Below are 18,337 nucleotides of genomic sequence, written 5' to 3' on the forward strand. Positions count from 1 at the left end.
CTTTATTCTTATTTGTTCTACAGAAAATGATGTCTATTTGAAGTCCAGCAGTAAATACTATATATAACAACAATCAGATGACATCTCTTCCTTTAAATTAAGACATTCATTTCACTTTTGTTTATCTTTTGAATATATTTTAACCTGATGATGATAGCTGAAGTTATTAAAAACATTTGTTCTTCCATTAAATAACTTTTCATTTTATACTGGAGTTTTGGTTATTTTGTTCTACATTGTTATCCAGTTTGTGTGTTGTATATATGATAACAATGTATTTGTAAAGAAAGTAATGAAATATATAAAATACAGATAGCCTTATTTGCATGTACTAAAATTTAAGTTGACTGGATATTATTTTGCCTTTAAATAAATGAAGCAATGGGAAAAAAAGAGGCACTAAGTTTCACATATAATTTATTAGGCTGTTTGCTAGTTATTTTAAATTGTTAAATTTAGTAGTTTAAATATATTTCATATTTAGCTAATTTTGATTTTATAATTAGTCTTATTAATTAAACAACAGTCACATTATTTTCTACATAGGCTCATTCCCAAAATTAACACTCTCATGTCATAAAGCAATACAAACAAATGTACAGTACAGTACATAGCAAAAATGCAGAAACCAATGGCCATTCATTATAATGAATCATCCAAATGCTTTCCCTAAGGCAGTGTTTTTCAACCAGGGTGCCATGGTGCCACGATTGGAGTGTCGCAAAGTTTAGGGCCGATAATAAAAGTAGATTTAAAAAACAATAACAAGACTATTATTTTACATGTAGGTAATTTGACAAAATTCAATGGACTTAAATTTTGATTTTGAACACGTAGAAATGCTTTTTTTGCATTAAAATGCTACTTCAAACTGTCAATTTTTAAAATTTTTCTTCTCGGGGAAGGGACCCCACTCCAGCATTGCACATAATATTCAGTTTTGCAAAAGGTTCATCTGGCCCATTAGCCTCTCCTTATTTAGATTCTAGATCCGCCGCTGGTCAAGGGTGTCACAATTTTTTATTTTTCAATCAGGGGTGCCACTCAATGAAAAAGCTTGAAAAACACTGCCCTAAGGCATCTGGATAACTCTTGCAATTGATTTCTCCTCATTTGCATCACACTTGCTTGACAGGATTGCCTTTTTCTGATTTACGTATGACATAAGTTTCAGCTACTTGTGTGTTTTATAAAAATGCTAATTTTACACAAGTTTTCTGTTTGTTGCCTTAATTTTGATCAGCAATGTACTTAAATAGCAACTTCATTCATTCAATCAGGATCAACACCAAGCCATTAATTAGGACATTGTGTTACTTTGTCCCATTATGATAGGATTTAAACAGAACCAAATAATAAAGGAGGCAGCAATTCTTGCACCTAATGGGTTTGATAGGTGCAATCCTTACACTTGCCTAGCGTGGACAGACAATCCTTGCAGTTGCTGCCATGGAAGAGGCTATTCTTGCATCTTCTGGCCATGGAGAGGTGATCCAAGAACAACACAATCAGCATCAATTGCTTTGTTATGTTTTGTTCAAATTTATACTCATTTTCCATTAGATGAGCACAGTTTTTTTTTTGGTCCTTTAAATTCCATTAAACATACTTAATCACATCAGGGAGCATTGGCACTTTGACCCTACTGTATCTCAAAAACAGACAACTTATTTTATTACAAAACATTTTGAAAATCATTATGAAAACTTAATTAAAAAAATAAAAATTTCAAAATTTAATAAAAAAAAGAGTTTTTGATGTTCTCAAAGCTTCTTGTTCTATTCAATTGTTGTACTTCTTAAATCTCATAACTTCACAAATGTAAGACTTATACATGATGTGCATTTAAAAGAGTATGGCAAAATTAATTACTTTGAATTGCCATTGCATTTTGGGTCTAAACCCTCTTCAATTGTTGACAATTCTTTAAAAATACTGGTCCTGACTAAAGTCACAAGGAAAATATATTTTTAGTTTAATATTAACCAATAAAAGGCATTATAATGTCATATGCCAAGTACTAAATATATGATATAAAATTTTTTAAAAATCCAAAAAATTAGAATGACTTTATTTGGGAGGAAGTCACAAATATAGATTTTATATATGATCTAATAATTGAAAGTATAAATTAAGATAAAAAAAGGGGGGTTTTAAAATGTTTATTGTTTTACAGATTTCAATAATATTATGTGGTTTTATTTGCCAAGTCTTAATTTTTTTTAAATTTTTAAGAGGCTTTTTTTAATACCTGGAATATTTCAGAGGTAAAAAATTATTTTAGTTATTTAATATTTATTTTATTATAGTTTTAACCCTTTTGTCCTTTTTATTAAAGACAACTATTTCCTTAGTCAGCTTTGTCATGGTATTGTGCATCATAAATTCCTTCCAACTGACAAACTGTCAACAAAGATTATTATTTGAAAATTTTGCATCGTTTGTGTAAAGCAATTCATAGCAAACAGGTTGATTTGTGGCAAAAAACTCATGCATTTTGCTCACAATGCTCTTGTTCTGCAAGCTAAGCATTGACCTGATATGGCACCATGCGACTTTTTCCTATTTCTTCGACTAAAATTTCTGCTTCATGGTGACCATTTCAGTTGATCAATGCCATAAAACAAAATTCACTGCAAGTCCTAAAGGGATTTCATGAAAACAGCTTTAAAATATGTTTTAAGGATTGGGAAAAATGTTGCCATAAGTGCATTGCAGTGAAAGGGAATTACTTTGAAGGGAACAAAATAAATTTTGATGAATAAATTCAAATCTTGAGTTTTATTGAACTATTCCCAATACTTTTTGATCACAGAGGAACTTTCTATTTCAACACAAGGATGACGAAAATTATTTGATATGTACCTTATAAAATAGTAATATGGATGCAAACCTTAAAATTCAATGCCATCCACCAACAATATATTTTCCTCAGATCATGATGTCGATGGGCAGCTACTTCTCTGTGTCCACAACCAAACCTGTGGCCATTTTAGATTTGAATGAAAATTTTTGATTGTTTCCGGACAGATTGGTGGCATGATGTCCTTCACCATTCCTGCACAGAAACTACTGATTTGTACATCTCATATCATGCAGCAATCAGCACTTGATTCTGAACAGACAAGTGATTGATCATCTTTTTTTGCCACTCTGCATGCACCCTCTCTTTATCACTATCCAAACCACCAATGCAGGAATTATAAAATTTAATTGACTGATGTACATACAAATTTTATGATTGCCTTATTATTACAAAATTATAGTGATTTCTCAATGCTTAGTTACTTTCTAAAAACCTTGTAGTTACAGTTAAAATACATTATATTTACCTATACATACAGGGGTCATGCTATATAGTGCCAAAATTGCCACTTGGCAATATTTTTATTAAAGTGATAATAGAAATATGATATTGGCAACAGCAAGTGGTAATAAATCCCTAGTCCAGGGATGACGAACCTTTTTGAGTCCCCATGCCATATTGTAAGCATACTTAGCTTTAAAGACGTTATTGCATGCCAAAGTCTTAGACTTCGAATAATGATATTTAAAGAAATTAAACGAATACACTTTAATTCGAATAAATGTAGAAATTCTGATTGAAAAAAGGATGATCAGGTGATAAACAGAAAGGATGATTGAAAAGGACAGAAATCATATGATACATTACGTGCCAGATGATTTCTGTTACTTGCCACTTTGGGCACGCGTGCCATAGGTTCACCATCCCTGCCCCAGTCCATTTATTTCAACAATCGGTGTGAAACTGAATCACAAGCACACTTCAAGAAAAACAGCAGATTGTCTAGCTCCTATGTGATGGAAGTACCGTGTACCACACACCTAGCAATTTCATGATGTCACGCGGCAAGTTTGAACAGAAAAGTAGGAAATGACATTGAGAACCAAAGGCAGTTTTGTGCAATGCCACCCAACATTTCCAGATTGGAAATTTTTTTATTGACTGATAGAAAATTTTGGGGAATTCTTTAGAATGACTTCTTTTCACTTTGATCTTTTTTCAGTAAACTAAAACAAAAATGTTCATATGACAGAAAATATGTGAAATACTGTTTAATTAAGCATTGTAATCAAATGTGTTATGGAATTTTCATAAAAAATATCATTCAAAAATGATTCCTATTGCTAACAAGGAAAGGACCAGACATTCAGGTTTCCAATCAGCTCTTTGGTGAGCACATCGTTTTAAACACAAACAGTTCCTTGTCCAAACAATAAGACCCACTTCTCAGGTGTTTTGGAAACTGGGCCTCTGAAAATTGAGTGTTTAGTTGATGTCTTTGAAACTTTTATGTCCCTGAGTGGCAATAGCCCAGTAAATAAGACACCAGGCACTGGACCTAGACGATGTAGGTTAACCAATAAGGCTATTAGATGATAAGGTTACAGCATCTGCACTAAGTAAGTAAAATTGCTGATGATAAATAATTTGAAGTGGCAAAAAATATTCAAAACTGGCAAATCAAATGGTTGGCAGTATTTTAAAATTTCCTGGGCAATCATCTTGTTTCATAAAATGATGAAGTTTCTGGAAAACCTTTTAAAAGCTAGAGAATTTTACTATTTAAAATTTAAAAGCTAGATCTGGCTTCCCTACATATAGGGAGAGCAGAATTATACAATTTATTCCTTCCTCATCTTCATTGCTTGTTTCTTTTTACTGATGTAATCTTTAGACAAGTGTCTGCAAACAGCTAGGTCATTGTCAACATTGAGAAAAATCTTTGAATGATGCTTTTTCATCACTCATTACTGATATGAGATAAGTCCAGCCTTCTTTGGTATAGTCAATGGAATCTAATGGAAATTCCAATTTATTCAAATCAAATTGTTGACTTAAACTTTTGTAAGCAATTTGCAATGACGCTTTGTGGAACTTCATTTCAAACTTTGTTAATCATTCATGTTTTAGGTTCACTCCAAACTCACATGATCCATCTTCAATAATGTTCAATATTTTTCCTACAATTAGCTTTCATATTGTAATTAAAAATTTTAAATAATTTCTTGATCTAAAGATTGCAATTTAGAAGTTGCTCTTTGCAGTAAAATTGAACTATTACAGCTTTCAGAATGGGAATCCTCAAATGTGCACTGCAATTGCCAATAAAAAGAATAATAATTTCTGTTTTTGGCAATGTCTTGTTCTTGAATACTTACAGCACATCCTACATTAAATGCCTCTTCTCCTTGAGAATAAGAACAGAACATATGAGGGCTATTATTAAATGTAACTTAAAAGCAAGTTTAGCAGGAGGTATGCAACAGAACAACATTAGTACAAGTAATTTTGGACAAAGTGAAGATACTACATAAGAGGATAAGAGGATACTTGTATAATGCAAACATAAGAACAATACAGTAGATATGTATTTGTGTGTTAAGTTTTGGATTTCTGAAAGGGATAGTGGTGGAATTTTCAAAATGATCTTAATGAAACAAGGACAAGCTAATACTAACAAGGTAAAAGAAATCATCATTGTTACAGGCAAATCAGTTGCAGTGTTAGCAGCAAAATATGTCAGTATGACAGGATATACACCAGCAGTAAGAAGGAAACTTATCATTTCTAAGGATATTCATTATTGTAAGGACCAAACAAATACATTATCAAAAGCAGGAATATATGCAATCAGGTTCTCTAAATGTGATGAGTACTTTACATAGGATCCATGTACAGATCAAAAGGGTTTGTAGAACATTAAAAATCAGCAGCCTTTGGGGGAATGTGAAAATATAACAACACTTATGGAATGGGCTTGGGAAACAAATGTGAATGTATTTTGGAGCAAACCTGTCCTTTTAGAGTAGTGTTTTTCAATCTTTTTATCTCACAACACACTTGAACCTATAATTAAATTTGTGCAGCACAAATTTCTTCAGACAAAAATCGCACGATTTAAATATGTCGTTTGTAAACATTCTATTGCCATATTACTTGCCAGTTAATCTAATTCTTTTTGTCTATATTTTTTGTGAATTAAATAAAACAGTATTGCTGTTCCTTAAAATAGTAGCAGATTACAACAATAATTATTTAAATTAATAATTTTTATTTACATAAGAAAAGCAATTAACATTAAGTCTTAATTCGCATTTAAAAGTGGCATAATTGTCTTTAGAAACATGCCCAATGTCCTGCTATTTCTAAGTTAAAATAATTTAAACTAAATATGGACAATTATACATACATTTCTGATTTAAAGAAAATTTCATTTTAAATGAAATAACCCAGTGTTATGCACATATAATTTTTACTACATTACATATAAGTTTATTTATCATAACCAGGGCTGTGGAGTCAGAGTCAGAGTCTGGAGAAATTTCTAGCCAGAGGAGTCAGAGTCGGAAAAAATGTGTCGACTCCAACTCCCGCATTTTGAATTTACTTAAGTTTTTTTTATTTAAATGAAAGAAAATTTATTATATATTTATTAATTTTTTAAAATATTTTTGTATTTTGTTATAATTCATTTATTTTAAATACAAAATGCATCAATTTCATTTATTCAATATGTAGTGTTCTTTGTAGTATTTGTGTTTAGTAGTTAAATTATTTTGACCCAATTAAATTTGAATATTTTTGAATCATTCCTTTATTATCCCTGCTCTAAATGAGTTCTCTATTTTTATGAATGAGCCAGACCAATTGATCAAGTACATATTTTTCTTTTCTGAACAAGGAGCAGAAGTAGCTAGATCACACACTTTTTAGTTGAACTAACTCTTCTGGAAGGGTGAAATTGAAGTGCAAATGCTGTCAAATATACATAGATGTAGAATTTTATCGCCCCTTTCTCCTCTTAATAAATTTTGTTAAAAATTAATTTTTTTAAACAAATAAATATTAATGTAAGATAAATAATAAAAATACTATAAAAGTATTTAGGTAAATGACCAAGGCACCTTTCAGAGTTAAGAGTAGGGTACCCTCCTATGAGCACCTCTGCTCCCTATAAAATGACTAAGTTTGTTGGAGTCGGGAGTCAGCCGACTAAAATTATCAGGAGTCGGAGTTGGAGATGAGTGGTTTTTTTACCAACTCTGCAGCCCTGATTATAACAATGAAAAACTCATATAATCATTTTAAAAGTTTAAATTTTGATATGTATACTTATTGTTCTTTGGGCTTTGAAAATTTATTTAATAACTTTCAAAAATTTTGCTGCACACCAGTTGAAAATCACTGTTCTAGAGGAATAAAAAAAAGAATCTATCTTAGAATTTTAGAACATACACAGGGTGTATCAGTACAGCAGTTACAAACTTTCAGGAGAGATAGAGTACACCTAGATGATGGGAAATCACATAGCAATGCATGGTCAGAAACACTTTCCTGGCACGGTAGTGACCACACAAAACACAAGAAATGAAGGACACAAACAGGGTGAGAAAACATGTTTATTATTCTTAGTACAGCAAAAATCAAAGAACGTGTTAAAAATTACGACCCCAGGCCATGATGCAGGCCTCACATCTCCGACGCATTAAAGATCTAATGTTGCTGAAAATACCGGACGTGTCCTGGACTTTCCCAGCAGCTGCCACGATGCGTGAAACAAGTTCCTCAGCACTGTTAACAGGAGTTTCATACACCAGTGCCTTGACGTATTGCATACACCAGCCAAAGACGTCCCAGAATTTTTGCTGTACTAAGAATAATAAACATGTTTTCTCACCCTGTTCATGTCCTTCCTTTCTTGTGTTTTGTGTCTACACTACTGCGCCAGGAAAGCATTGCATTGTTATGTGATTTCCCATCATCTAGGTGTATTCTATCTCTCCTGAAAGTTTGTAACTACTGTACTGATACACCCTGTATACAGTATATTTATTACCTCTCTATGTATATTGACATCATTAATTATAACAATATGAATACCTTTCCAAATAGTTGGAAAGCAATCCTAGATAAACTAAACCTTAAACCTTATTAGAATCAAGCAAGAAATACAATAAAGCAAGTGAAAAGTATAGTTTAATTCTCATAACATACTGATCGTGGGCAGGTTATATTAATATTCAGAGAGAAAAAAAACGAGAAAAACTTTAAGGAGTGGAAGAACACACCAAAACAAATATCTCTGGTCATAGAATGTGTGGTCAAATGTGAAGTGTTGAAATGCAGAGTCATAACACAAAACATGAAAAAAAGAATCTTTAATAATGGTTAATTACAGAAATTGTTCAAAAGAGCAACCACCAACTGTAATGCATGCTTCACAGCTATAGTACTGTTTGCATTATAATAGTTGAACTATGCAAAATTGTTAAAATATTCAATTTATTTTATTTTACAGGTTATGAGAGGCAGGCCCATCTTTAGGTGAGGGCGTATTGGGCCTGGGCCCAGGGATCTCCAGACGTTGGGGCCTCCTAACATTCGAGACCTCGAAAATATGCAAAATTGAATAGAGCAACAAGTAATAAAATTATTATAAACAGTAAACAATCGAAAGCTAATTTGAAAAAAAATTTATGAACGATTAACCCTCCATTACGAATTCCTTAAAGCGGCCTCCAAGCTTTTCTTGGCCCAAGGCCTTGCATATACTGTACCAATAATGGGCCTGATGAGAGGTAAAGGAGGACACTTAGTTTTCAGTATATTACACTCTTTAAACTGATTAAAATGTCTATTTCAGATCCCAATAGTAGATAAATGCTAACACAAGAAATGAAAAAGCATGTAGTCATTGTTGCTGTATGTGCAGAACACAGCAATTTGGAAATTGCCAACTTTCTAAATGTTGCAAGATCTTTTGTACACAAAGTTCATATATGCACCAAGGCCAAGTCTAACAGAAGAAATGACAGATGGTTATGTGCAGATCCTTCTTATGACCCCAGAGTGTATAGTCCAGAAACTATTATGGTTTTAAGAGTGGTAAATAATGAAGGTCATGCCACATTAATTTTTACATGGATCAGAGTTAATGCAGCTGGATATATTGAGGTGCTCGAGATATGAGGGGTGTTCAAATGAAAAGGTATGAAACATCGTCACAACCAAACCGATTGAAATGAGAATATGCCACTTTGGGATACCGTAGTGAGACATCTAGGGACATGAATGTAGTGTCCGGCATGGTTGTGCATCATGCGCATGCGCCCACACATGACGCAGGAGAGAATCAGGCAGTTGCGTGTTCCATCCAATTGATGTCACAGTGTGTATGAGGACTGCGAGGACATCATGGCGTTCACATTGCAAAAGTCAACATTTGAGGAGCAGCGAGGTGTTATCAGATTTCTGACTGCAGAAGATGTTAAACCAGCTGATATTCATCGCCAGATGGTGGCTGTATATCAGGGAGAATGTGTGTCCGACAAGTCAGTGAGAAAGTGTAATGGCAAAGTTCAAGTGAGAGCAGCTTGAGCATCTGCCCTACATCCCGAACATGTCGCCCTGTGACTTCCATCTGTTTGGTCCGCTCAAAACTCATCTCAAAGGGAAGTACTTCAACTCGGATGACAAACTAAGGACACAGTGGAGAACTGGCTCTTGTCATAGGCACAGGAATTCTGGGAACAAGGAATCCTTCATCTCAAACAGTGGGATAGTTGTGCTCAGGTCTCTGGTGATTACTTTGAATAAAGACTTCAATTATGCCCACAGTGTCGTTTTGTACCTTTTCATTTGAACACCTCTTGTAGTTGTTAAGCCCTGGATAGAAGAATCATGCAATGGAAAGTCGTACACGTTTCAACGAGACTCAGCACCCTCTCACAAACCCAGATAACCCAAAAATTGGGATGTCAGACAATCTTTATGAACATGTAACAATAAACATATAGCATTCAAACTCATAAAATTTAAATCCTATGGACTATGTTTGGAGAATTGTTGAAAGGGAGACTAATCACCACAATAAATAGCTTCAGTGAAGAAGATGTCCAAAATGAATAAGTCAATAAGAAAAACACACCTTTAAAAATCCAGCAAAAAAATTTTTACTAATAAAAATGTTTTCAAATGGTTTTACCAATCTTCATCAGTTAAGATGACACAGATTGTGAAAATAGAATGCAAAGTTAAAAATAAACATTAAGCAGAATTCTAAAATAAATATATAGATTTATAACTGAAATCATAGTTGTGAATAATAAATAAACAACTACAGAAATAAATTAAACAATAAAAAATAAAAAAATAGATGAATAAAAGAAACTCCATAATAAATTAATATTCACAAAAAGACTGCCATGTGGTAACCAATACCGTCAGCATCCCTATGATTGATGCAACCTGTTTTTATGGGCTTTAAATATCTCCAATTTTTCTACATATTGCATAGTATTTATATTTGATGCTGGTTTGATGATAGAAGCATCTTCCTATTGCACTTGAATGTCCTGATGCTGTGCGTAAGCCGCCAGCGTCATGCTATCGAGATTTTTATCAATAGTATATTTATGTTCATTAAGCTGTTGCTGCAAGTTGCACCTAGTGGCACCCATACAGACCAGTCTTGATTCGAAACGTTGATCGATTATCGGGATGGAGTAAATTCCTGCGGTTAAATTATGGTTATTTGGTTGTTTATCGTTCCTTAGAATTCTGAATATTGTTGGGTTGCGCCGATATATAATCTGGAGATTACCAGCTCTGGCCACTTTCTTAAAAAAAATATATTGATATACCTATGACTATGTAGGCCAAACAATACAGGAAACTGGTCCTTAAAATACATAAAGCAAGGGCTAAATTGGATTTTCTAAATCAATGCTGCCTCAATGGAGCATTTACAATGTCTATTTATTGCATACAATTGCCTGAAGGATATAATTCGCTTCTTCCACGTCTGCAACAACTGTGCCTCAGAAAAGCAATTAGGAATACCAGATGCCAGATGTATGCTCTGTTACATAGGCTGATATACATGGAAGATGGCATTTATGAACAGGATCCAAACTCCTAGCAGTGGTAAATGAGAAGGTCATTAATTTATCACTATGTGTCGCAAGAAATTTGAAACAAAAATATATATAGAAGCTAAAATGGATATTCCGCATGCAAAATATCAAACCAAACAGAACTGAGAACTCCTACATCACAACATGGGATGATATAGTATCCCTGCAATGCATTCTGGATGTCTTAATAATGCTTCTATGCCACATGTGCCCTAGCCAGAAACCTTCAAACCAGACATTGAATTAATCATTAAAGGTATGAATGACATACATTAAGATTTTTTTTGTTGGAAAACCAACTTCCAGACAACATATGAGAAAAGCAATAATACAGGCAGGACATTTTGGCCTATATGCCAAATCATGCCAATGGTTGGAACATAATAACACTGTTCTGATGAAAGCAGATAAATCAAAAGGAGTGGTGTTGCTCAAACAATCTACCTACAATGAGAAATTACGAGACTATGTTACAACCACAGAATGCCAAGTGGCATCTATCAACTTTTTAGAATCAGTACAAAGGGTTAAGAGAGTTCACCTCCACTCCATTAACAAGGCTTTTACATATGCATAGCTCTACAGTCCATGCACCAGAAAACCAAGAATTTTCACGTTTGCCAAGAAGCATAAGCCAGGAAACAAAATACCTCCTGTAATCAAGAAATGCAACTCACTGACATTCTTGATCGAAAAACAGCTGGTCAAATTCTACCAGGCCAAGGCTGCTTACCATCCACTTTCAGTTAACAATTTGTTGCAGGTTATAGAATGTCTTAGTATCGAAACAATACTGAGACATTCTATAACAGTCATGTATTCCTTGTCTACTAGACAAGGAATACATGACAGTCTTCAACTTCAAATTGACGTGTCCCTCTATAAAAATACCTCCTTATTTTTGTGCTATAAGAGACTTCTTGTTTGCCAACACCGATGATGCATGTAAACATCACAATCATATACTAGAACTGGCACATCTTCTATCTTATACTTCATTCTTTGAATTTGAGAACAAAGTATACTTAGAGGAAAGAAAGTACCCATGGGCAGTCCCACCTTGGCAATTCTATGTGAGCTGGTGGTACAATTAGATAACAGAATTCAAACCAAATTCCAACACCTTATCGTATATGCTAGGTATGTGGATGATATCTTCTTATGGAATAGAAAACCAAACCTGCAGCAATTTTTAATAGCGTTCAATGATAATCCCTATAGATTATTCCCACAATTAGATCAGGAGAGCAAAACATCTGTAAACTTTTTGAACATTTCCATATCTTGCAAATATGGTAAAATTTGCACCAAAATATACAGGAAAACTTGTTTTCAACCCATTTTAATTCCACATAACTCTGTCAATCCTTTCTACATCAGATTGGCAGCCTTCAAATCCTTAATAAGAAGGGCACATACACATTGTACCAGCATAAATGACACATTAACAGAGCTGAGTTACATCTTAAAGATCACACAACAAGGTTATCCAATAAAAATAATTCAGAAGTTGATTGCAACATTTCAAACCAGAAGTCGTCTCAATGCTTCAGGGGTCCAGAAATGAAGGATGGTTGTAAATTATTTCCCTTTTTTAAGAGGAATACATAAGAAAGTGGCCAGAGCTGGTAATCTCCAGATTATACATCGGTGCAACCCGACAATATTCAGAATTCTAAGGAATGATAAACAATCGTATAACCATAATTTGACTGCAGGAATTTACTCCATCCTGATAATCGACCATTTCAAATCAAGGCTGGTCTACGTGGGTGCCACCAGGTGAAACTTGCAGCAACAGCTTAACGAACATAAATATACTATTGATAAAAATCTCGATAGCATGACGCTGGCGGCTTACGCACATCAGGGCATTCAAGTGCAATGGGAGCATGCTTCTATCAAACCAACATCAAATATAAATACTATGCAATATGTAGAAAAATTGGAGATATTTAAAGCACATAAAAAACGGGTTGCATCAACCATAAGGATGCTGACAGATTGGTTACCACATGGCAGTCTTTTTGTGAATATTAATTTAATATGGAGTTTTTTTATTCATCTATTTTTTTATTTTTTATTGTTTAATTTATTTCTGTAGTTATTTATTTATTATTCACAACTATGATTTCAGTTATATATCCATATATTTATTTTAGAATTCTGCTTACACTCAAACCTGTTTTTGTGCAGTCTTTTTTTGTGTGCAGTATATGAATTTCAATCAAATTGGTATACTGCACAAAAATAATTGCACAAAACACATTGCACGTATAAAAAATCGCAGAAAAAAAGACTGCACAATAACAGGTTTGAGTGTAATGTTTATTTTTAAATTTGCATCGTATTTTTACAATCTGTGTCATCTTAACTGATGAAGATCGGTAAAACCGTTTGAAAACCTTTTTATTAGTAAAAATTTTTTTGCTGGATTTTTAAAGGTGTGTTTTTCTTATTGACTATTTTTATCCAGTTGAAAGAAAGAATAAAATGAATAAGCCATTTAGTCCAGACATGTCAATGATTCCAGTTAATCATTGAAACAGTCATCAAAGCTGAAAGCAGATTCATAGAATAGTCTTGTAAGAAAGCTTATCAAGAACATGCTCACAAAATTTTCTTCATATATATTTGGTTTTGCTATGTTAGTGCTGTTTTATTAAATTACCAAATATGTCTTCAAATATCCCTCACACCCTTTATTTTATCAGTATAATTTGAAGCTTTAAGTTTTTAACACCTTATTATCTTAAATTTTTGTATGCTTGAAATTTTAAATTTTGAATTAAAGGAAATTTTAAATATACATAATTGTCAATCACATGTTCTGAAATATAGAATAAAACTTAACTGTTTAAAATTGAAGAATGTCCATAATATATTTTAGATGATGATTTCAAACAAACATTCTATAAAAAAATTTATAGATTTTGTTAGAACATAAGTTTATGTAAAAGTTGCAATAGAAACTGAAGATAGTCTGATTAGGGCTAAAAACATTTTTTGGTAAAATGAATGTTTTGATTTTTCCACAAAAAGTGGTTATTTAAGACAACAACGACACAACACTGGGGAATAGTCAACAATGTACCCTACGAACCGATGACTGGTGTTCAAAGAAAAAACAGAACAAAAATTTACCACAAATGTTTTCAAACTCTCCAGAGTTCTTCAGGCATTAAATGGATGTTCAATGGAATGTAAAGGCTTCAGAACACAATCATTCGAATGTGTTCGAATGAAAGAATTCTGGGGAGTTCAAAAACATTCGTGGTGAATTTTCAGTTTGTTTTTTCTTTGAATGCCGGTCATTGCTTTGTAGGATATGTTGGTGGCTATTTAAAAATACATAGATATGTTTAGATACATAAATGCTTATTACTATAACACTTCCAAACCAAAAATCCAGTTAGTAAAATAAAAACATATACATCCAACGTGTGATAAGGTTTCTACATAAATGCTCATTATTGTATTACACTTGCATTACATAGTATTAGTAATAGACTTTTTATATAGGTTTGTTTAAGTCTATAAACTATATTTGATTAATGACATATTTCTCAGAACAAATCCCTGTCATTAAATGGCATATACCTATATCTATAGAATATGAAATTTAAACTGAAACATCTGTATTCATATATATTTCAGAAAATCAGAAAGTACAAAACAAATTTATTTAGCAATTCATAAAATTTTAGAATATCAATATAAATTCATACAATGGTTTACTACCAAACTTCTGACTTAAAATTTTGCTTTATCATGCTGACTTTTTGTGAATGGAAAAATTTAATAATACTACACGCCAGTTAACAAGACAAGTAATCAATCATTAGATTTGAAATACAAACAAATTCTCTTTGAAATTTATCCAAATTCAACAACATATGAATACAAAAAACTTACAGAGATTAAATAAACAGTAATTTGTTATATACAAGTTTGACATTACTTTATTATTTGAATCATACTAGTAATTTAATCAATATTAACAAGCAAGACCAAACTGTGAAATCCTGTTGTATTGAAACACATAGGTAAATGTTTACGTAGGTAAACCCAATAGCGGCACCTCTGTTAATGGGACGCCGGTTGTTTTCACTACTTTTTAGCGAAATTGATGTTTTATTTTGTATTTTTAAAACATAAATCATACCACTCCTGCAATTGTTGACCCTTTGCATGATATTCATCTGCAAAGGTCAGTTTGTAACATGTATCAGTCTACCACTATTACACATGCTTTGCATGTAGATGTGCGCCTCAGTACAAGTGATAGCGAGCACCTCAGCGCCCAGGTGGGAGCTTGCCCCACAACCCCTAAAACTATATAACATCAAGTACTCCACGAACAGTCAAGTGGGCTACCTGAAGCTGGCACAGTTGTGTGGGCTAAATTGTTAAACACGATACTGCCATTGAGGCTACCTAGGTGAACATCTACACTTAATTCTGTCCAATTATATTCATCTGTAAAGTATAAACTTATTCCTCACACCAAACATTCATTCAGACTAATTGCAGGTTACAGGAAACGGGAAACTGGTCTGAAAGAATATTTTTTTAAATTTCAGGACAAAATATAAGCAGGCATTTGGCGTAATCTTGTAATACTTAATAAGAAGTAATTTAATTCATTACGTAAAGCTTATTGTGTATATATGTGTATATAACTTGTACTTAGTATATAACATGTACAATGTATAAAATGTCGATTATTATTTAAACGTATGAAAGAAAAATACTGTAATAGTAATACTTGTGTTCTGAGTTTTTCTTTATAGTCTGTGACGTAACAAAATTATTATGTTGTGTAAACGAGTTTACTTTCACATAATTAATATTTAAATTAACATATTTAAATGAAAAATCAGATTTACCTTTCTCAAACCAATCCTACAAGCACTAAGTCCCAATTGGATATTTTCTACTACTTTAGGCATTTCTAATTCATAACAAATAAATCTGAATGTTCTTTTACGTTCATATTGTTAAAATAAACGTAAAAAATCGTAAATATAAGTTGAAATTGTTGTATTTTATCTTGATTCTCGTCTGCATATTTGTTTACAGCGCCTCCTTAGAATCTGATTCACCCTAACACGACCTCTTACGTCATAAATAATTTAACCTTTATTTCATTTTTTATCCTTTAAGATAATGTCAAAATTTATGTTATTATCATTTAATTTTTGATGTAATCAAATTATATTATATTTCAGAAATTTTAATTTTATATTTAATATAATTTTAAATTTTATAAAAATGCCTGCTTTTATTCTATTCCTGCGTTTATAAGCATTATATTTGATTTATAAAAAGTAAACATAATTAAAATAATTAATTTTTTCATCAAAAATTCGTAATTTATTTCAAAATAATTAATAAATATTTAATACATTTAATGTAAATTTAATTTATTTATACTGTATATAATTACTTTCAATTTAATGTAGTGAAGCGAGATATTGTGCAATTTGACAAAAGAAGGAAATAATAAATTATAAACTCCAGATAATAAATTATGTCATGAAGAAGCCATTTTATTACATCATATCACTAAAGGTCTACCTGTGACAAAAGCAAGAATAAATTTAAATAAAATGACTGATTCTGATTGCTTGTTTTATTTTCGGTATGTATATATATATATATATATATATATATATATTTTAGCTCTTTCCGCCCTGTGGGCACTAAGAGGGCCTCTTTTAGTAGGATTTTGGATTCGATTCCGGGTCCCCCAGAGCGGTAGGCTGCCACCTTGACCGCTCGGCCATCCGGCCGTCTTCGGTAAGTAAATATTTATAAACTAAAGTAAATACTTAAAAAAAAGGAATAATACAAAATTTTTAATTTTAACAGATTTTTAAGAGATGATTTGTTTCATCTGCATTCTGCTTTACGCCTTCCATCTGTAATCATTTGTGAAAATGGATCACGTTCACTTGGAATTGATGCATTATGTATTTTATTACGAAGATTAGTTTATCCTAATAGACTTGATGATATTTCTGTTTTGTTGGGGAAATCAAAAAATAAACTTTCACGATTTGTGCATGAAACACTAAATATCATTTACAATAGCCATTTCAAATTGTTATTGAATATCAACGAAATAAAACTAACAAGAGAAAAATTAATTTAGCCAAGTAATAACAGCAAAAGGTGCTCCTTTGACAATTGTTGGGGGTTTATAGATGGAACGGCATGTCCTATTTGTCAACCAAAAACACATCAAAGGATGGTATTCGGTTTCCATAAACGTATACATTGAAATTTTAATTAGTGGTTACACCCGATGGTATGATTGCTAATTTATTTGGACCAATGGAAGACGTCGTGACAGTGGAATGTTAAGAGAATCTAATTTGTTAGAGCATTTGGCTGCGATTCCTTGTTCCGAGAACGGGACCCAATTTGTTTTAAATGGAGATTCTGGTTATCCTTTGCGTCAACACCTGATTACACCGTTCCGAAGTGCTAGTTTAACACCTGAGCAAGAAGTATTTAATTCCAGGATGAGTTCAGTAAGCGAGTGTGTGGAATGGGTATTTTAAAAAAATAATTCAAATATTTGCTTTTATAGATTTAAAAAAAAAATTTGAAACTGTACCTTCAGCCTGTTGGTAAACTGTATATATATATATATATATATTTTAACTCTTTCCGCCCTGTGGGCACTAAGAGGGCCTCTTTTAGTAGGCCCATTATGGGTTCGGCCAGGCCCACAATGGGGCGACCGGGTGGTGAGGGACGGGGCCCGACATATCCGAACGGACCACCCCCCGAAAAATTCCTGGGGATTATTCGACCCGTTCGGATTCGTTCCCGGGTCCCCCAGAGCGGTAGGCTGCCACCTTTACCGCTCGACCATCAGGCCTGTAAACTGTATATTGTTGGTGCACTACTTACAAACTGTCACACATGCTTATACGGTAGTGCAACATCAGATTATTTTAATTGTTTACCCCCCCAAATTGGACAAATACTTAGAATGCAATCAATAAATAAATAAAGAATTTTTTCAATTTTATAAACATTTTTCTTCAAAGTTTTCAAAAGTATTTCTAATAACACTCTTCTTTCCTCTCCATCCTGCTTCAGTCTTGCTCTCTTTCTCTCTCTCTCTCTCTCTCTCCTCTCTCTCTCTCTCTTCTCTCTAAATCAAGTTTTGCTTTTTCCAAATCAAAATTTTTCTTGTTCCAGTTTCAGTCATTCTTTATTTAAATTTAATTCTTCTTGTTTCAACTGATGCTTTTGGTCTAGCTTGCTTTGTAAGTATGAGACAAGAAAGTTTTGTTTTCTTGTTTTTGTGACATTGGTATCTTCATCTAAAAGTAGTTAGAAATGTATAATTATTATAAAATTCTTGTAATAATTATAA

The 18,337-nt window shown here is 32.6% G+C and overlaps 1 protein-coding gene across 3 annotated transcripts in view; it reads right to left on the bottom strand.

The window, feature by feature from the left end:
• The window catches only part of LOC136979174 (ADP-ribosylation factor-like protein 15), a 28,948-nt gene extending 12,887 nt beyond the window's left edge, over nt 1-16,061 (bottom strand). For 2 of the 3 annotated variants that reach the window (XR_010881353.1, XM_067275104.1), the window contains exon 1: nt 15,831-16,061. Coding sequence is in view for 2 of the 3 variants with exons in the window: in XM_067275104.1 (XP_067131205.1) it covers nt 15,831-15,893 (63 nt within the window). In the remaining variant the exon portion in view is untranslated. The remainder of the gene's footprint in view (nt 1-15,830) is intronic. The other variant, XM_067275103.1, reaches the window with a different exon arrangement.
• Between the last annotated feature and the right edge of the window lie 2,276 nt (nt 16,062-18,337).

Source organism: Centruroides vittatus, unplaced genomic scaffold (genome assembly GCF_030686945.1).
Source record: "Centruroides vittatus isolate TY-2023 unplaced genomic scaffold, ASM3068694v2 contig_595, whole genome shotgun sequence".
Lineage (NCBI taxonomy): Eukaryota > Metazoa > Arthropoda > Arachnida > Scorpiones > Buthidae > Centruroides > Centruroides vittatus.